Consider the following 20,456-nt stretch of genomic DNA (forward strand, 5'->3'; position numbering starts at 1 on the left):
AAGGTGCCATTGAAGATGACGACTGGACTGTTTTTATACAGCCCAACATACAGGGAAAACTCCATAAAACACACGACGTATTCCAGGATAAACAGACTGCTGAGTAAATAACATTTAGAGAACGATGTCTGTCTCAAACGCACGTTTAAGAAAGTCATTAATTGTCTAATATTTGTCGTTAATTGACCGTCTACTATTTGCTTATATCAGTAAAAGCCCGTGGAGCCTGTAAAAAGAAAGAAATGTCCTGTTTTGCAAGTATTTTTATGACATGTCATCTTGTGGCTTTATTTGTCCACGGCCAAAGAGGTATCCCAGGTATTTCACTTCTTGTGCTCAGGCACACATTTGGAGTCGAACCAGCCACAGTCACAGTGCTGCTCCACGTTTTGCTCTCTGATTGCTGGCTGCATGTTTAGCCAGGTGATTACCTGTTAAGCCTCTCTGACGGTGGGAGGTCGAGAGCAGATAGAGCAGAGTATACCGTGAAGCCATTCACAACACAAGAGGAACACCGCTAAAAGAGGACACGATCTCTTATTGCTCATACTAACTGGACACAGAGGTAAGGTAAGCAATGTGCAGTAGAAAAAACAAGATCAAGTACTAACAGTGATAGAAAACACTGTTTCTTTTTATCTTTAAGCATTCCTAAAACTGTTAATTTTCACATTTCCAAACAATAATAATGGATTGCATTCATATAGCGCATATTCACTAATATGTTTAATTGAAGTACATAGTGCACTTATTGTGGCATGTGTGTCTCTGTTTATCCACAGCATGTCCAAAGCAGGAGAGCGGACCCCTTCAACAACTTCCGCTGACTCAGCCTCAGCAGATGGGTAACTTGAGATCGTCTTTGTGTGTCTTCCTCAAAGTAGAATAAATTTGTCTAAAAGTATGCACGATTTCCACAACTCTGATGTGTGGCCGTGGTAACTTCATTCATTACCTCAGGAAAAAATGTTCGAATTTCTCAAGCAATAAATATGCTTATTCGTAAGATGATTTTTATAGCAGAGGTCTCTGGTGTCAAATGTGAGGAAGAATTGTGACTTTACATGTTTTAGAAAAGAAGGCGGCACTAAATCTCCCAAGGGAAAGGAGTCCCCATCAGGCTCAGTCTCCGAAACGCCCAAGAAGTCTTTGAAGAAGTCCAAGAAAGTCTCTGAGAGTAAGAAAAAAGTCTACGTCTCCGTGCTCAACAGTATTTTTGGGGCGGTAAGTATTTTCACCCATTCAAATGTGCTGTACAGCTGTGACCTTTGACCTTTACATATTCAATCACAGTTTTAGCTCAATTTTATATCCCAGTATCAAGTTTTTCTTCACACGCATTTGTTTAAAAAAAAAAAAAATCATTATCCATTTAAACGCCATGACAACAGTCACAGGTGTCACATGTTACAATGTCAGGAGCCAGGCGGAGGTGAGACGGTGTGCTTACAGGTGTGCTCCTGATCTTTCTGGAGCTTTTTTCCACTAAGCCTGGTGTGTCTGACGTGTTAGTCGCCCGTTAGCACAAGCTTAGCGTCACAATTCATTAGGATGATCCAAAAGAAGAGCTCCGTCAGAACGAGACCTTTTGTTTTTTGATATGTTTATAAATGATAATTACACACAAGTTAGCAATCTTTGATGTCATGAGCATCACACTCATTTACAAAAATGAAATGGTGTCGATTTTATTCTGTTGTGGAGTATTTGACTTTGTTTTTGCTGCTGTGACATGTCTGATTCGCGTGTGTGCAGGACAGAGAACTGGCTCAGGCTGAATTAGACGGTGAGTCTCACTCACACCTACATCAGCGTTACATTTATTACACTGAGGTGTCGGGCCTCAGAGGTGATCGCCTAAAAATCCTGTTTTGTGTTGTCAGTGGTGAATTATTAGAGTTTAAATGAACTGTTAATGTTAAAATGACTGCTTAAACCCAGCTTTTGTTTAGTGTTTTAATATTTTAAGCTTTTTTTTCCAGTTCTTTTTTTTTATTTCATTTACTTTTTGTTTCTTTCCATCTTCATAAATCTATTGTATGTTCAAAAGTAGGGAGAAATGTTCCCAGACCACACCTTTTCATTACATACTGTAACTATTTTTCAACAGTTTTCCTTAAATTGTGTGAATTTGGGTGCTAAATGTTATCAGTAACTTTCATGTTCTCTTTGCAACCCCTATGATATTCCTCACAGAGCTGCACGAGGCCTTTAAGGAGTTTGACTACGACCAAGATGGCTACTTGAACTACAAGGACGTGGCTGAGTGCATGAGGACTATGGGATACATGCCCACTGAAATGGAGCTGCTGGAAATAGTGCAACAGATAAAGATGAGAAGTGAGTCCACTGAGAACATGTTTAATGAAATCGACCAGTCGATTTCAAATCTTTATTAAACAGTCAAGTAAAAAAAACAACAACTCCATATTTGGCCATGTTTTGGCCTTTATTGGTTCACTTAAGAGCCCCTTTCTTCTTCACAGTGGGCGGGTTAATGGACTTTGAAGACTTCATTGAACTGATGGGACCGAGGATGATGGGCGAGACGGCGGACATGCTGGGACTAAAGGAGCTCCAGTCGGCCTTCGTGCAGGTCTGTCAGCTAACGATGACTCAATTACCGCAGTTATCGAATTAGAGCGAATGGACAGAAATCCCAAATAAATGTGCGCACACAGTATCATCGGATACGCACGTCATTTCAAGTACTTTGTTTTTCAGTTTGATGTAGACGGAGATGGAATAATCAACCTGGAGGAGTTGAAGGAAGCGCTGAAGACCCTGCTGGGGGAGAAGCTGAAGAAAGGAGAACTAGAGGAGATCTTAAAGGAGCTGGATATTAATGCAGATGGGAGCATTGATTTTGAAGGTGAGAAGACATCAGCATGTTCGGGCCATTAACTGATTCATTAGAAGTGTGCGTGTTTTTACACTTTTCAAACTTTTCATCCACATTCACCATTACACCAACAAACCCCTGCTCTTCTGTCAGATGCCACACACTCACTCAGTTTTCTGTTTTCTCTTCTTTCTCCTTTTGCTCAGAGTTTGTGATGATGCTCTCTATTCGCTAATCGTTCGACAGACCGACCAACCATGGACAGACTGCTTTGGTCCACAGCTGTATTCACAGTTAGGCTCACTTGTGTTTGTAACCTAGCTACAGACTTTTACTACATAAAGTGTGGCCTAGCCTTGCAATAATGCTGCATGTGACGAACTTCTGCATCACTCCCACATGTCATCAAATGCAGAATATGCCGAGTGTTATCATTTTGTAGATCCATGAACATTTTGTTGTGATATAGCATGTAAATAAGACTGCAGTGTTTTGCTATTTTAATAAAGAAATCAAACTCACTCATGCCTGTCACTGAAACGTCAGGACACATCACAACGAGCATCACGTCACAGCAGACTTCATTCCAAAAACATCTGTTTTATTGTTTCCAGGTCATTGTTAAACAAAATAGGAATGATAGTGATCATTATTATCCAGAGAATATAAGTTAAATATAAATAAGATCATGTCAGGTCGGCTAGCGTCAGAATTAGAATTGCACATTCAAATCATCAGAAAGAAAAGTTTCACATTTCAGAATCAAATCCCACATCAGGCCGGCATTTAGCGGTGGTACCGAACCCAATCATAAGCCCAATTTATCCTCCATTTAAAACTCTATAAATATATCACTACATTAAACTTAATCTGCGTATTAATATCGTAATTATTGTTCTTACTATAACGTCAAACTAAACCGTAGCTCAGGGAATCTGTAACATGCAGCACGAGTAATCTGCTGAGATTTACGTCTCAATGCCAGGCGAGAAACGGAAACACGAGCCAGAAAAATCCAATTCCCGAAAAAGCACAGAGATGGACGAGGCGCTGACGTCACAGGAGTTATAATCAGGAGTTTGTCATGCATTTTCTCTCGTATGTTAGACTTTTGAGATTCTAAAAATACACATTTCTCTTGTTTAGAGCTGGTCACAATGTAGCTTTGATGCATTATTTATCCTTCATTTTTTAATAAAACTAAGTTTTACACATCCACACTGTAAAACTCGTCTTCAAACCACAATAAATTCTGTGTTGCATTTCACAGACAAATAAAAAATGCTCATCATTAATTTGATACTTTCCACTGAATACCAGTCACTTATATTTTGCACATGAAGTAATTTCAAAATAAAAGCTCCTGCTCTCCCTCGTACGACCTCCCGTCCATTTCTCCTACTTTCACTGGAATGTTTGCTCCACTTTTTGCACACTTCGTGACAATGAGAAGCACCATCCCAAAAGCAGATTTAGTAAACAGGTGCATGTACTGTACGTCTTCCTTGCGCGAGAGAACTTGCTCGGTTCAGTTTGTGTGGTGCTCACATTGGCAGGATTGAGGGTGTTCTGGCTTTCCCAGGATGACACACACTAAAACCGGTCATGGTACTTTAGGATGCTTTGGATTAAAGCCCATACCGAATATTCTGAATGCATGCTGTACCATTCTGACTGCTTTGCGAGGTTATACTGATTTAATTAACAGTTTATTTTTGTACTGTAGATCTGTTTGTATCAATTATGTACTTAGTCATCATGAATGGGCATGCTGTCCATTGGTCACACTGCAGTAACTCAAATCACATCACATCACAGCATCCTTCTGTGTGCAGCCTTTAACACTACAGCAGCTACGGTGCCTTCATTTCTTCACGTCGTCTTCGTTCCTCTACATGCTGCCAAACATCTCAGTGTCCCTTCTTACTTCTCAAACTCTGTTCATCTCTTTAGGAAACCCCTTTCTTCCTTTCTTTAATCCAACTAGATGGTAGGTATATAGATAAAGACAGATAAGCTTCTTCTATTTTTTCTATCCACGACACACTGCGCCTTCTTTGATCAACAGGATCTGACTAGTAAGACTTCTCAGTGGTCCTCTATTGTTTACAGCTCGTTGGTCAGCTCATCTGCAAACTCAGCCATGATGTCATGCACCCAGGTGTCCTTTTCTTCCTGGGAAGTGTCAACTAGGAAGACAGTCAGCTTCCTCTCCCAAGGGGTAGTGGCTTCCTGTACTGCCTCCAGCTGGGCCACCATAGGCTTCTTCTCCACGTGGTGCCGGAAAACAATGGAGGCCTCCTCGGACCACTGCCTTTGCTTCACTCCTGCGGAGAACCAGGAGCCAAGTCCAAATGAGAACCAGGCATAAATAAATAGGTATAAATAATAAGTAATAAATTAAACGGAGGTCTTGCAGATTGATGTAATTGTACAGCCCAGTTGACTGAGTGTCATGTGACGTGTACTCACCAGCCAGCTGAGCAGTGATTCCCTGAAACGGCAGCTGTCTGAACTCTTTGATCAGAGGCCTGAGCTGTGTGCAGCTGACCAGCTCGTGCTTACCATAGTCCAACTCATAAACAGACACCAAGCCGCTGTTCAGAACTCCCTTCACCAGCACACGATGCCAGCTAAAGAATCGATGGAGAGAAAGCACACGCACTTACAATTCAAGTTCTTAACAGCATGCGTTGTGAGATTTGTAGTTGTAAACTCACCTGTTTTCCACTTTAGCAGCATAAATCTGATTCTTCTCTACGTTTAGTGGTTTCTCCTCTGTTTTGTTGTAGTAGAGAATCATCTCTCCCATCAGCACTACCAGTCTGTACATGTCTCCCCATGGCTGTAGCACAAAGTGGCCGGGGTGGCACGCCAAAGATACGTATACATCCATGTTGTTTCCTGAAAAAACAAGAGTCCAATGTGAAATAAGAACATTGAGGATTAGAGCATTCAAATGCAGTATATACTGTGTGGTGGGTGTTTAAACAAGACAAATAACAACAGTGTTTTCTTTAGACAATATACTCTTCCTTGGTACCTATAGTGGGCAGCTCTAATGGTGGTGGCAGCTGGAGAGAGGATGTGGGGGATGATGGTGTTTCTGTCGGGCTGCTGGGGGTGGTGGTGGTGTTTCCACCGCCTCCACTGCCTTTGGGCCCTGACAGAGCCCTCCTGAGGTGAGGCTTGACTGGGACATTAGCTGATGTTGGGCTGCCATTGGTGGAGTTACTGGCACTGGAGGTCTTGGTGGATGAAGTAGGTGTGGAAATCCTGGCAGAGCTGAGAAAGTCATAAAACTAGAAATTCAGTTTAAATGAATTACAACTGAGAAAGGAGAAAAAATAGACATTAGCTGGAGGGCACAGAGTTAACAGGTGAAAAACCATCATCGAGAACCTGTGGCTGGTCAGGAAGACGTCTGGTTGCTGCTTTAACAGCTCGGACTGGGCCATCTGACGGTTGAGGCTGCGGTCCGGGTCATGGAAGTTCTTGTCTGTGAATAAGTGGACGTGAATGCAGCGCTTCTTTTCATCCACTTTGGCAACCTTGGTGAGTGTGGAGGGACACGAAGAAAAACATAGAGGAAAAAGCACAGAAAACTCATTTAACACATTTACGGCTGCGTTTAGTTTCTTCATAGTAGAATATTTTAGAACAGAATATATTAGAATACTTTTCACAGTTGTTTTGAGTTTCTAAATCAATCTAAATATATTGCTATATGTAAAAAAAAGGATAGTGTGAATGTTTGTAAGTCTATTTCTTATCATCGTCTCCACCTCTTCAGCTCAAAAGGCCAAAAAATACATTTATAAAGGGGACAAAGCCATTTACCTTCATACTACAGTCAGTGGTGTTCAACACTTTGTCTCGAAGCCACTGCACAGCATCTGGAGTCCAGGATCCAACACTGACAGCCAGGTCTGCTAGACAGCACTTCACAGCCTGAACACAGGTTGCATGCATCAGCTTATCTAACAATATGCCCACATTTCTACAGATACCGTCTAAATCCTAACTGTATAAATGACATATATGATCTTATTACTTATTTCTCTGGTCGGGTGTTCACTGTCTGCACATTAAAGACATAGACCCTGACCTGTGGTGGGATAGCCATAAGGTCACGGAGGAATGGGGGAGGAATCTCCCTCAGCTCAAACACCTCGACAGAAGCCTGCACGCCCACATCAATGAACAGGATGTCCAACACTCTGCTGCCATGAAGGTTGGTGATCTAAAGAGACAAGAAAGCGTCACGTTATTAAAAGTTATAGATAAACAGATAACTATACTTGGTACTGATTGCAACACAGGGATTAACAGGTTGTGACTGCTTATCAAAGGTTAACAAAAGGAAATAAATGGTCCTCTATTGAGCAACAGTCATTTTGTTCCTTGTTTAATAATTCACATTGTTTATTGCAGGAAACAGTTACCTCGACACGGAACCATTTTCCTTTGTAGCGAGCCAAACATCTTTTCCCACAAAAAGGTCGGGAGACCAGGAACTCTGATGTTACCTGGAAGAAAATTAATGGAATTAAAATCTTTAATAAAAAAACAAAAAAACCCCATAATTGTTACATTTGACTACAGTGTTACAATGTGACTTTGATCTAAAATGTTTCCTTATGTTTAATGTTTCATTCTGTGTATTTCTGACCTAAACTCATCTGATCCAATAAATCTTCCGTCTTAACACAACACGCTGGCAGCTCTGCTCTGTTTACCCAAACGCTGACGTAAAAATGACGCTACACGCTTTAAAGGCCGCTGAACTACAAAAGCATCCGCTGCACTGTGCTGCAAACAGACTAAGTGGCTTGGCCATGTCTTAACTCCAGATTAGCAACCTAATCGTAATCTGCCCACAACACTGCCTGAGAGAAAACACATGGCATTGTTACATTCACAAAAGTCTTTTTAAGATGACGTTGATGAGCTCCGATCTACTAATTCAAAGAGAATTAGATGAAGAGATAAAAGGTTGGATTATTTTCCAGTTTGTACACAAGACGCATGTATGTATGACCCAATGTGATCCAGTTATTTAATGGCAATACATGCATTTTTATATAAGCTCTAAGAAATGATGACATGTAAAGCCACAGAAAGAGAAGTGTGAGCTAGAAAATGAAAACCTCATTTGGAACAAGTCTCATTCAAGTCCTCAGAGCCTGAAATTAGCATGAAGTTTTCTGAAGGTAATCTACTCAAACATAGCCATGAAATCTTGGAGGTGTCTGCAGAAAACCGACTAATTCTGTTTCACCTGGGCCTACTGCTGGGCAAAAGCGACTGCGACTACACAATGTTCAGTTGAGTTGTTTTGACAACTGTTGTTTGCAGAGTAACGTTCAAGTGTAGCCATTTAACAGTGCACAAGGAGACACACTATACTGAAAATAGTAACATAAACAGCTACAGTGTGTAATAGATACTATTCTATAATATACTTGAAATAAATGTAATTTAAATGAAATAATATTTTTGCATTTTCTACAACACGCTGTCTGTTCTTCTGCATATGCTCAGCTGTAATATTTGCATATCAATTAAAAATGACAAGATATCAGTCATGTTAGCTGTTTTAGCTTTTCTCTTACACTACGATAAGAAGATAGAACATATCAAGGCTACAAGATTATAATCAATCTGCACACTGATAAAAGTATCACAGTTCCAAAAAAGCTCTGAGACAGCACACGAAGCAGGCATTTACCTGTGAGTGGAAGTACGTCTCTATTTTCTCCAGCGTCTCATTCATTTTGGTAAGACCTCTGGAGGGAGGCTGACAGTAGATAGTCCCATCAGAACAAACGCTACTGATGGCCACATTCATATAAGCGCTGTTCACCTGAGGACATCCATAAAAACAATTTTGCTGTGTTACAAAACCACATGCATACCCACATGTATTCACGCACAATCATTTCGGTACCTGTAACGGACTCGCTAGCGACTTGTCGTGCAGAGCTTTCATGCAGGCAGCGTTGATGTTTATGTCATCATCCTGCGACGTGTCGTACAGGACAACCAGAGGGGTCTGCCCTCTCTCCACGATCTCGGCCAAGAGAATCTTTCCACTCGCCATCGTCTCAAACTTCTTCAGCACCGCCGGGTCCTGACAAAATGTCTCAAGGCCTAGGCACACACAAAGACACAAAACATATATATTCTCAGGTACTAGAAACCTTTGGAGAAGCTCTTTTCCATAGAACGATCAGATCTGTGACTGGGCCCTGCAGCACTGAACATTTCTGACTGGTCGACTGTTTATTGGCTGCATTACCGACATCTACTTACACAACTTGAACAGTTATGTGCAAAATGACGTATTGGACTAATCTCCACAGCTTTTCGCTGTGCGTGGAGGCAACTTTGCTTAAAATCCCGGGAATAAAATCTCAGTCTTTTGTGCATATGAACCAACTAGGAAAGGAAAAAGAAAGTTTGACAGGAGTGGCAACAAATTTCTTTAAGTAATGTTCAGTTTTCTTCCAAATTACTTGTGTTTTTATGATTAAATGACGAGTACACCCACCTGCCAGTTTACACTTGGCTGCCTGGAAAGACAGTTTAAAGAACTTCTCATGCAGTTCAAACACTTTGTTTTTGCTGATCACCTCTGAGAAGCCATGATCCACATAATACACCTATAGAGCCAAAAAAGAAAAGATCAGAGGGAGAACTTATACGTCCTCAAATTAATCCTTCAGGTCATTTCCTGTGTTTGATCCCTCACCTTGACCTTGTCAGTCATGACCTCACAGACTTGTGCCCTCAGAATCTCCTCCTCTTCCTCCGCCCTGACTGCAACAAGCTGGCCCGAGGATAGGGATGATACAGGTGTTGGGCTGCTTTGGTCCAAACCATAAAACTCTCTCATTTCATCTTCCATGGACTCCTGAGCCTGGGAGTAACCCTCACCGATGTACCTGCAGCGGAGGAGAGACAGTCAGGGATTTATGCTCTCTGCCTTGTTACGACGCAATCGCACAACTTCTGTCTTACCTGAGTAAAACCCCGTTCGTGTTGGTCGCCTCCACCACCAGCACAGAGGGGTACTCCTCTTTGGGGATCTGTAGTGGAGGCACTGCCTGGTTACTGAGCCTCCTCCCCAGCTCCTTCCTCACCCTCAGCTCCTCCTCACTGGCTGAAGAGTTCCTCCTGTTGCAGTTCTCGTCCTCTCCTCCTCCACCTCCAGTACTGCTTCGCCTGTACAGGATGGCCCTCTTGGGGTTGTCAGGCATCGGGTAGTCGATGGTGCAGATGTCAGAGAGGAGATCGAGGCTGACCAGAACATGTCCTGGCAGTTTGGTCTTAAAGACACATAAGATATAATAATATTATCAGGTTCACCCGGCATGTACATGAAAGTATACTGAAGTATTACTGACTTTGTAGGTGTCCTGGAAGAGCTTGGGTAGCGCATGGGCCCACAGGCCACTGGAGTACTTCACTAACAGTTCCTCCAGCTTCTGCTTCAGGTCAGGGCTGAGGGTTGCAGGGGACGAGGGAGGGCTGGGTGAAGAGGAGGATGAAGGTGTAGACTGAGAAGACCGAGAGCCAGAGCGAGTCGGACGAGTGCTGGGGGCTCTCTGTTGGACAGAGGATTGGAAAGGTTTGTCTGCGGGCACGTTTGTGGTTGTAGCAGAGTTTGGGTGGGTGAGGATGGGCGAAGAGGAGGAGGAAGTGTTTGTCTGTTCCTTGGCAGGGTAGAGAAGCCGCTCTGATGGGTTGCTGCTGCAGGTTTTCTCTACCTGGAAGGACAAACGGAGCAGCCCTATTACAAAAGCATTTTGCATTGCACTACAGTGATGTTTTAGAATTATCTTTCTCTTTGCTTGGAAACAGAAACCCTTATTAAGCTACCAAAGCACGAATAATAATTACAGCATCATAAGCGACACATACTATGCAAATGTGCGTCCAGGTCTCCAGGTCTTTAATGGCCTCTGTGGGCAGGTCTTGTTTGTAAAGCTCTCTGTACATCTGAGGCAGTTTGGACACCCAGAAGCCATTACTGTACTTCGCCAAGATCTCTCTGATGTGACCTTGGACCAGTTGGGGGTTGTAGGGCTTTGCTTTCCCAGAACCAAAGCTCTCATTTAAGTTTGAGGGTGCTGGAAGATAAATAGAGAAAAACAGACAAGAAGGAAAAAAAGATCAAACACATGTATAAAGCCCACTACTGCTTCTAAAGTAATCATTTCCTTGGACCTAAACTATTAGATTGAATGACGTGACTTCACCTCTAAAAGTGAAACAGAAGCAAAAGAGAAAACAAAATAGGAGAGTGAAAAAAGCCCCATAACTTCTATTTTTGTGTGCTGACTCAAAGGAAATCCAAAATAAAGGAAAGAACGATATAAAACAAAAATTACTAATAATCAGAAACGAATTATCTTCTGCCGATTTGGAGGACAGGATACACAACATGTATTTTTAGTGTGCTGAAAAGAAGCCTGTCCTACTTACGAGCGGTCTGCTGGGAGTTTCTGGAAAGGTGAGCGTGCACCTCTTTCTGAAACCGTGATGGTAGGGTCATCCTCCTGAACACAAGAGAACAAACAAGAAGGATAATTAGCTTTTTGCAAGTTCTAAAAGGCAAAGAAAAAGAAAATACTGATGACAGGCCGTCTACCTGTTTCTTCCTTCTTTGTTTAGAACGTCTGACTCTTGGGCCATCCTTTAAAAAAACATTACATTTGATTTGGAGCTGGAAGGTCTTTTATCTTATTTGAGGCAAAGCACAATCAGAGCTTCAAAAAAACTCAGGTAACATTTCAAAGTCCAAACAGATAGCTTGCTAAAGTTCTCAGAATGATGACCTGTTAATCCTGAGATACTGCACAGCAGGAACTGCATTGCACTAGTTTCCCAATGCAGTGATCTGCTGAGTACCTCTATCTGTGCACTGAGTAGAATATCCATCTCTTTACTCTGCTGAAATCTTCACTGATCTTCCATCAATTTCGTCTACCCCTCATCTTTATCATGTCTGAGGGTCAACTCAAATCACACAGCTCTGTTTAAACATTTCTCCAATCAGTCAGAACTCTTGCCTCACTCAGGTACATGTTAATGTAATCATGCAGTCAATAAACAGAGCAACAGCACCATTCGCTTCAGAGCCCCAAATGGCTGTAAGGACATTAGAATGTCTTACCTACACATAAAATCTGTATATTACAAAACACAATAACAGGAAATGTGCACTACACTGACCTCTTTCTTTATTTTTTGAGGCCTGTGGAGGTGGTGAAAACACACTGAAGGAATAAACAATTAAAAGTAAATTCAGGCTTTTTATTGAAGCGTCCTGAATAACTACAGATGTTATTTTTATGTAGCAACATTAACGTGGAGGTCTCCACCAGTGTTTTTTTATTGGCTGGGCAATAAAATGACTGAAAGCAGTACAACAGGTTCAGTCGTGCAGTGTGCAGACATAAAGGTGTCCAAGTGTTTGCCTGCCTCAGCACGTTGGCAAGAATGAAGAAGAGTAGTTTTTAATTTGAGACAAATATAGTCGTTTTCTAAAGTTATGAGCTTTTATTGTACCTTTTATTGTAATCTAATGAACCGTCTTCAACTTAAGTAACGTTTTCCTTACTTCACTGGTTTTTCATCAAATGACATATAAATGATGTTTAAATGTAATTCAGTGTTGTACTGCGCCTGTCTTTTTACTGAATTTACAGCTTGCACATCCAGGCAGCCCATAGTGCTACTGCACACACTACGCACACACACAAATAAATGATGATGACTCTGGCTTGCACGGTGGAACATCTAGAGGGATACAGAGAGATGTGCTGATTCACTCTGTGCCGGTTTAGAAGAGTTAATCTACCACAGAATAGAACAGGGATTAAAACGGGCTCATGCTCCCCCTGCACTGGGCTCGTGTCCCCTGCCAATACACCAGGCGTCCCACCCTGTTGCCCCATTGTGCTACAGAGGTCCAGCAGCACCTTCAGTGATACAGATATAGAACTGATGTCAGTTGTTTTCACAGGACGGTGAACTAAATAGTGGGTGGATGGAAGTAGGAGAAACAGTCATTGAGCAGAAGTGATATTTGATTCATTGTTGATGAAATATGATGTAGCAAATGACAGCAGCAGCACGAGTACAAATGGAACAATGTTAGATACATTGATAAAAAAGAAGGAAGAACAAAGGTAGAAAGAATGAAGTGAGACAGAATACAGAGAGAGAACCAGAATAATGTGGAGAGCGTATCATCAGCCCAGTGCTGAATAAGCAGCAGCAGCAGGGAGATGGTTATCATCCAGAAACCAAGCAGAGTTCAACCAGACATCCATTCACGAGCAGACTCGTGAATGCTCGTTTTGATTCAGCTCAGCTCACACAGGTGGAGAGAAGGCAGAAAGAGAGGGTAGCAATGAATTTTTACGTTGCCTATAACTTTATAAAAGCAAATAAAGACGACAACAAAATGAGCTCTTTTATATCTTCCATGACTGAAATATTTTAAAACAACTTTTCTGGCATGAGATCTGAATTTTCTGAGCACAGCTGCCTGTGGCTCATTACTCTACATGGGTTTCCAAAGGACTGTGGAAGTCTGCTTGATGACTGATGCATGTAAGTGTACAAAAACCCCTCCACAAAAATGTGGAGGTGGGGTTGAAGGGTGTGAGCCTAACTAGATCTTTTCATAGTGAAACCCTAAAGAATTTTTCACTCTTTTGTCCAGTTCCAAAGACTGGATTTTGCTATTGAGGGCATTTTATATCATCTAATCAAATAAATAAACTTAACTGACAATCTGAAAAGTGAAACACCGCTCTTCTCAACCTTCCCGCTGGATCTACTCACTCTCATCCAAATCCAAATTGCTTTACTCACTTGTCTGGAGGTTGGTTTCCTTTCCTGTTGGATGTGTTCTGACTGGACATCTTGTTCGGATGCCCCCCAGTCTTGCCCTCTGATGGGCCATCCCTTAAGTCTCTTGCCTGTCTGAAGTCTCCATGTCCAGCCCCACGGCCAGGGCCTCCTCCTCTACCCCCACCTCGGCCACGGTGGTTCGGTTGCCTCAGAGAGTTTTGAGGTTTGGCTGTGGAGAGAGAGAAAGCAAACACGAAAAAAAAAATAAAGTTATGGACTTGAAGTGAATACAAGTGCAAGAACACAAACACACACAGACACACACACAACCTAACTAAGCTAAACCTGATTCTAGGACATGGACAGTGTGCCTGAAATCCTTGCAGTTGTTGCGTTCTACTGTAAAAAGTCCACGTGGTCACAAAAAACAGGCATTTATGTCACCCAGGCCTGAAAGAAGCCTTCAGGCCTGCAGAGCTGATGTGCTTTTAAAATCTAAAAGGAGCAAGTCCAGGTGTTTCCACTTGCTTCCAGTCTTTATGTTCAGTTAAGATAACCGACACATGGCTGTAGTGCACCAGTTATTAAACTGATGCCTCATTTAGCTTGAAGCGATTACGGAAAACAAAGTTTATTCCTTTCAACTGGCACAGCTAAGGTGAAACACAAGTTCAACTGTATGCCGTATATGTTTAGTTTAAGACTGGAGGTACATGTAACAAAAAACGTCAGGATTAGTCTGATGTGAGTATAAATCCAGTAATTGTAATCCATTACAGTCCCTGTTTATCCAGCAGAAAGATGGAAAGTCAGAGTTACACCATTCACATTTGTCCTGACATCACATTTCTGCGCGATGACCTCACCAGTATACCTCCTGTGCATAACCCTTAGTCATTTACACTCCCACACTCTGTCCTTTTCATTTCTTCCTCACACTGACTCTTCTTTTATCTCCACTCTTTCTTCTCAATCTCTTTGCTTCTCTGCGAGATCCAGAACTTTCTCCTGCTTTCTTATTCACTCTGTTCTCACTGAATCGCCACAATTTCTATTGAGAGAAAAGAGCTCCTTCATCAGCCACTGACTTCAAAAGTCATCAGCAGGCAATTCCCGCATCTAAATCTATTCTGTGGACATCCTATTGGCCACTGGCACTCAGTCAATTAATAAATCAGCCAGTTAATAAATCACTGAACTATACACACACACACACACACACACACACACACACACACACACACACACACACACACACACACACACACACACACACACACACTAGAGAAACCCAGCAGGCATAAGCATAAATCCACATGCAGATACAGTCAAGGACAAACACCCACAAACATACACACCAACACTAAGAGCAGACGCTGCATCACCTCACCGGCATGGACACACAGTCCCTGGTCTGTCTCTGCCTGAATAATAATAACCCAAGCGGGGAGGAGAGAAGGAGAGGGTGCATGTGCGTGGGGAAGAGAGAGCTTGATTTGTGAATCAGCGTCTCCTCGCTTGCAGCTGACTCTCAGCTGCTTCAGACCGTGTTAGCCTCAGATTTCAACATCCTCCTCTCCCTCCCTCTCTCTCTCCTTTTTTGACTCCTTCCTTCCTTGTCTCCTTACCATTTCACCATCCCTCCATCTTTCTTCTCCTCCAACCGTCTCACTGCCACTCTTTCTCTCTCCTCTACTCCTTTGTCTCCCTCTCTCTCTTTCTCCTCCCTGCACTACCACCTCCCACTTCCTCCTCTGGCTCTCAGAATATCCTGCAGCATCACAGTCTAGCAGAGGTGTGTGCACTGTAAATGTTTTAGTGCAAGTGTGTGTGTGTGAATGCAAAACGATAAATAAAAGTTCAGAAATGTTTGCGGACACGCAGTAAGGATGTATACGGGCTGAGATCTCGGTGCACCTGATGCTCGCGTGCAGCCCTGAATACTGTGGAGCTGCTTGTCTGAGTGTGTGAGATATCCTTAGTACCTAAAGGATGAGCAGGTCTCCACAGAAGGGCAGTTAAACAGGGCAGCTGTTCATCTACAAACTGTGAGGCTGCAGCACATAAAGCATTTGCATTTTGCATTGTCACAGCACTGAGATAGACACTGAACACCACTTCTGTTTCTATGCTGCTGCAGCAGCACTGCTGCACTGTAGCGCTAGAGGAGTCTGGAAAAGCTCCTTTTTGTTGTGTGAAAATGTGAAAGTTTGGGTACTACAAAACTGCTCCGTCATCGTCATCGGGCTTTTACACAGCAGATGGCTCCACTAAATGGCTCACTTACCAAATCGAGCTCTCAGTTTATCTCTGAAAAGTGTTTTTTCTTTGATTTTGAGGAAAACTGCAACATTAGGGTGGATATTCTACAACAATACAACAACGTCCAATCTCTAGGTTGTTTATGCTAACACATGTTCAGTTTTGTGATGTAATTCACTCAGTCTTCAATCGCTTTTTCTAGCCGAGCTCCACATATTCATGCTCCTGCAATGACTGCAAAACAATAAATACTTGGAGTTTTACTCTGAACTGAACCTGATGGAGAGTCAGAGGGAGGGAAAAATGCCAGTGCATATGAGGATACATCTTGTTTAACTTTTTACAGTGAGCAGAATAAAAACACGTCTCCCTGTCCTTTCTCAGCAGTGCGCACACAGAGAACAACATTCATGTTTCTTTCTTCCTTTTACTTCCCGTCAGTGAGCACGATTACAAGTCTCAGACTTGTTAAGTGTGTTCCATTAATGTCTGAATATAAGTATGTTAGAGTTATAGTTAAATTAACATGTGCAACAATTCCAGTCTCATGCTCTCTTCTTCAGACACTTTCAATCGAACGCAGCAATATAAACAGTTAAATTCCTCTTAGTGCCATTTGGCGAGCTGTGCCAATTAACTTTGAAATGTAATATGAACTATAAACTTTTTGAATTACTGACAACAGCAGACTTTGAGAGTTAATAAATATGTAAAATGTTTTCAGTCTGTGATGTGTTTTACAACATTATGAACCGCAAGTTCTAACTATGAATGATGGTCAGGTTCGAGTTGACCTTTTCAGGCAGCAGGGTGGCTGCTCTTCTCTATCAGCCCATCAGTTGTAAAGCCAGGTTGTGTGACAGCAGCCCTGGTGCATAGCTCTGGTTTAGTTTCACACACTGCCGAAAAACCCAGAGCGTCAGGCACATTTACGCATGTGTCACAGTAACGGTATCTACATTGCCCTAAATCAGCCTTACTGATAATTACCAAAATACTTTCGTTAATGGTTCATCTGCAAGTATACAGAAGCTCTTCAATCAAAATATTGTTAATGCTAAAAAATAATTATTGTAGTTATCCATGTATGTTCAAATTTGCCAATTAACAAAAAAGCTAAAAAAAACAGTGAAATATATATTTTTTCTAAAGTTATCGCAGTTATTTACCTGCACGCCTTAACTGAAGAATTAGTTTTAGTGGTTGAATGCTATGATTGATTAACGTCTGACTTCTCAGAAAAGTCCAGTCTGCCAGTTCAAATATGGGTATACAAACAGAAATTCAGTTCAGTGAATTCAGCAACTTTTACTTTTAAACAAGTTTTTTAACATTTTTGTGTTTTCTTGTTTTTATCACAGGTGGTTTATCAAATCTGTTGAGCACTGCAGATTTTATTTCTGTATGAAATGCATACATTTATCTCTGAATAAAGCCTGCGCTCCATCTGAGTCTCAATCCTCAGGACCCACAAAAAGTCCAAAGCAATTTCTAACATATCAGTTCAGCTGTATATCATTCACATATTTATTCTCCTGCAGCCTGCTGACTGTGAGCACACCCCTGACTCTTCTGATGTAGATACGTATGAAGATGGCAACTGACTGCAAGAGGATGCCTCGCCGCTTCCTGTGAAGTGCGCATTTCAGAGGGTAAAGAGATCGTGAGTTGACTGCACATGGTCCGAATAATTTGGGTCGTGCTGCGGTCTCCAGTTACTGTTTTCTATGTTGGCCCAGGGAGGTCAAATGCATCGGAACTTAAACATAACACCAGCAAAATAGAAAAACATAGCAGAACTTTGAATGAAAATATTTGCCAGTTTGTCTAAAATGGTCATGCATAAACAAAGATGTACTTGAAAGCTAATAATCTATTAACAAATCTATGCTTCTGTTTCTTTATCAAAGAGTCATACGGTTGAAGGAAGAAAAACAGTAACCTTTGGATTTAAGGATTGTTTGGACCTTCTTTATCAGCAGCAGAGCAGTCAAAGTATTTGTGGAAGCTGGAGCTCAGACCTGCTCATCGAATGTCCACTCATTCTTCCAAAAAGAAGTTTCTGATTAGCTTTCCTGTTACCACGTCTGATGTTACTCGTTCTCTGACTTCATCCCACAATGCACCTGGAGGCCCACCTCTAGGCAGAGTATAAGCAGCACCTAATCCTCTCCTTTTACTAACAAATGAGCTAATTAACTGATCAACACACATTCATTATGAATATGCTGACGTGGACATCCCTGTACGGGTCCCAAATTTTTGATTTTTTTACATTTTTTTTACCATTGAGGACAAGCGGGGCAGCTGGTTTGACCCTCATCTGGGTGTTGACAAGGTGAGGTCGACCCGTCTTCTTGGATGTGCGCTGACGAGCCACCACCTTGGCTAGATGACCTGTCTCCTTGGCCCCTGAGGCAAAACAAACCACCTGGAAATAGAGAATGCAACAAGCATGCAGTCGTGCTCTAGTGTAATGTAAACATGGTTAAACCCTGCAGGCGTAATGCACATCACACAATGTAACAATCTACCGATGACGTGTTTAAAGAAAGAAAGCAGAAAAATATATATCATCCATCGCCGCTTATGTGAAGCACATCGGCACACACCTCTCCCGAGCGGCTGCGCTCCATGCGGACTAAAGATGGCATGCTGGCTAGAAGAGCATCCAGGTTGCTGTGTCCCATCTGCTTATGTGGTATGTGCTCCCCAGTCAGCTCCTTATACTCTGACTGCAGGTGTGACAATGACACTCCACCTTTGTTGGACTGCAGGATGCCCCGCAGCATTTTTTTTGCCACCTCCGCATCGGCCATCTGAAGAAAAAAACACAAAAACAAACCCAAAACGCAACTTTTTAAACACTTCACTTCTGAAATCTTTTATTCTGATAATGACGCAAACCCATACTAATGTCCACACAGGCTGGGTTTACGCTGTAGGTCAATGAAGGACTGGTTAGGCAAGTTTTCATGAAGTGTTGATCAGATTTCAAGAAACAAACAGTGTATTCAGATCAATCTAAATCTCTGTTGCAGACTAAAACTGCAACTGAATTCTGAAGTCATAGTATCAGTAGAGTATTTGCTTTTTCTTTTAGGCATAAAAACCATCCATGACCAAAGCAAGCAAATGTATATAAAAACCTGCTTTTGAAAAATACAGTAAATACAGCAAAGAGCTCCTCTTGTTTGTGTTTTTATTTTGAAAAAGGCTGTTACATTCCATCTCTGCACAAAAATGCTTTCGGTTTCCAAACTAAAGCGCCCTGCAGCGGAATTGAAACATACAGAGCTGCTCCCTTTCGAACTTTAGGCAAAAGTAAAACGAAAACTTTAGGTTTCAACAAGCATTTGGTATCAACTCTCGCTTCTGACCGACATGGAGACACACCCTGAAAGCAGAATTAGGGGTCTCACCGGACACACTGGAGTGTAAACAAGTGGAAATCCTCAACTTGCCCCTTAAAAAATTACAATGACTAAAATTTAGGAATACGCGAGATCGGGCACACTCGGAAAGCGTCAACTTTGCACTTTGGGAAACACACGATATCTGATCTTCTTTCGAAATTGGTCCCCGAAAAATCAATTATTCAAATTAAAGTATTTCTAAATATATTTATCCGTTCAGGTAGTACCGTGATGAAGAAGGTGGTGGAACTGGAGCAGGATGAAGTTAAAGTATCAGACTATTTCAGAATGAGATGGCTTTAGGCCACTTGTTGATATGGCCACTCTGAGCAGCGCAGACAGCAGACGGGAGAGGGATGAATGACGTAACGTGTCACACTTTAACTCCACACCCTCCATCGGGACAAAACTATTTGCTTTAACTTTTTCTGCCTTTATGAGTTTCATGAGCAAAAACTGTGCTTAAGTGGCTCTGAAAAAATACAATCACACCAACAGAGCATACCGGACCCGGTAAATAGCCCGCTTACGCGACCATACTGCGCGCAAAATCGAGTTAAATCCTCCTACCAAAGCCGGGACAGCGGCTACGTCGAGTTAGTTAAAAAGCGACGTGAAATTACCGGAACTACATAAATCTCGCCTTCATAATAAGACAACCGCGATACACCGGTTACCTTTCCCAAGGCAAATGACTAACAATAGCTTTAATTTTGAAAGTCGCTGCCGGAAAGAAGGTTTGCAAGCCCGATTGAAAACTTTTCAACCATCAAATCCGGGAGTAGCCACCCCAAAAAAACAAAACAAACAGCACCGGCCAAGCTTTATCAGGAGTTAAACTTTTTAAGCCCCACGAAAGTTATTCTAAAAGCTACCAGAACAGTCTACCTTGCTCTGCACAGACGAGGTGGTGAAGTCGGGACCTGGTCCAGTCGCTGTGGCGCTGTCACCGCCACGGCGGTTGGCTTCGTTCCCGGTGTGTGCCGGCCGGCAGGCACAGCCTCTCCTCCGCCACCTGATTGGTCGGCTGCGCATAGGCCTCTGGATAATTACACGTCAATACGCAT

The 20,456-nt window shown here is 42.2% G+C and overlaps 2 protein-coding genes across 5 annotated transcripts; one reads left to right on the plus strand and one right to left on the minus strand.

Moving 5' to 3' along the window:
• The first annotated feature begins 364 nt into the window (after positions 1 to 364).
• LOC308409801 (calcium-binding protein 2) lies at positions 365 to 3,341 on the plus strand. 2 transcript variants are annotated; one of them, XM_080902794.1, is made up of 8 exons: positions 365 to 570; positions 783 to 845; positions 1,074 to 1,224; positions 1,756 to 1,786; positions 2,197 to 2,340; positions 2,487 to 2,596; positions 2,725 to 2,872; positions 3,049 to 3,341. In XM_080902794.1, exons 2-8 carry the CDS (start codon positions 784 to 786, stop codon positions 3,075 to 3,077), a joined length of 675 nt encoding a protein of 224 aa, XP_080758920.1. In that variant the 5' UTR covers positions 365 to 570; position 783; the 3' UTR covers positions 3,078 to 3,341. The 2 variants fall into 2 exon arrangements, with proteins under 2 accessions (XP_080758920.1, XP_080758921.1); XM_080902795.1 differs by having other exon boundaries at positions 365 to 565.
• A 106-nt stretch (positions 3,342 to 3,447) lies between these two features.
• tdrd7b (tudor domain containing 7 b) lies at positions 3,448 to 20,439 on the minus strand. Of its 3 annotated transcripts, none has more exons than XM_080902763.1 (21): positions 20,278 to 20,439; positions 18,586 to 18,792; positions 18,260 to 18,404; positions 13,733 to 13,940; positions 11,499 to 11,543; positions 11,333 to 11,406; positions 10,769 to 10,977; positions 10,252 to 10,614; positions 9,866 to 10,173; positions 9,597 to 9,789; positions 9,396 to 9,507; positions 8,793 to 8,995; positions 8,574 to 8,708; positions 7,288 to 7,371; positions 6,951 to 7,085; positions 6,683 to 6,793; positions 6,245 to 6,393; positions 5,886 to 6,127; positions 5,563 to 5,746; positions 5,315 to 5,475; positions 3,448 to 5,169 (listed from the first exon to the last, which is right to left on the minus strand). In XM_080902763.1, the coding sequence occupies exons 1-21, from the start codon at positions 20,422 to 20,424 to the stop codon at positions 4,949 to 4,951; spliced, it is 3,636 nt and encodes a 1,211-aa protein (XP_080758889.1). In that variant the 5' UTR covers positions 20,425 to 20,439; the 3' UTR covers positions 3,448 to 4,948. The 3 variants fall into 3 exon arrangements, with proteins under 3 accessions (XP_080758889.1, XP_080758891.1, XP_080758890.1); XM_080902765.1 differs by lacking the exon at positions 20,278 to 20,439 and adding an exon at positions 19,617 to 19,839 and having other exon boundaries at positions 3,449 to 5,169; XM_080902764.1 differs by lacking the exon at positions 11,499 to 11,543 and having other exon boundaries at positions 3,449 to 5,169.
• Positions 20,440 to 20,456: the final 17 nt, after the last annotated feature.

This window comes from Rhamphochromis sp. 'chilingali' (genome assembly GCF_963969265.1).
Source record: "Rhamphochromis sp. 'chilingali' genome assembly, chromosome: 1".
NCBI classification, from domain to species: domain Eukaryota; kingdom Metazoa; phylum Chordata; class Actinopteri; order Cichliformes; family Cichlidae; genus Rhamphochromis; species Rhamphochromis sp. 'chilingali'.

Excerpts from the sequence above, each read along its gene's own strand:
- LOC308409801 (XM_080902794.1), top strand. The coding sequence starts at position 784 with ATGTCCAAAGCAGGAGAGCGGACCCCTTCAACAACTTCCGCTGACTCA. Across the intron at positions 1,225-1,755 it reads TCAACAGTATTTTTGGGGCG|GACAGAGAACTGGCTCAGGC; the intron begins GTAAGTATTTTC and ends GCGTGTGTGCAG. Across the intron at positions 2,341-2,486 it reads GCAACAGATAAAGATGAGAA|TGGGCGGGTTAATGGACTTT; the intron begins GTGAGTCCACTG and ends TCTTCTTCACAG.
- tdrd7b (XM_080902763.1), bottom strand. The coding sequence starts at position 20,424 with ATGCGCAGCCGACCAATCAGGTGGCGGAGGAGAGGCTGTGCCTGCCGG. Across the intron at positions 8,709-8,792 it reads CGCTAGCGAGTCCGTTACAG|GTGAACAGCGCTTATATGAA; the intron begins GTACCGAAATGA and ends GGATGTCCTCAG. Across the intron at positions 5,476-5,562 it reads GCTGCTAAAGTGGAAAACAG|CTGGCATCGTGTGCTGGTGA; the intron begins GTGAGTTTACAA and ends TCGATTCTTTAG.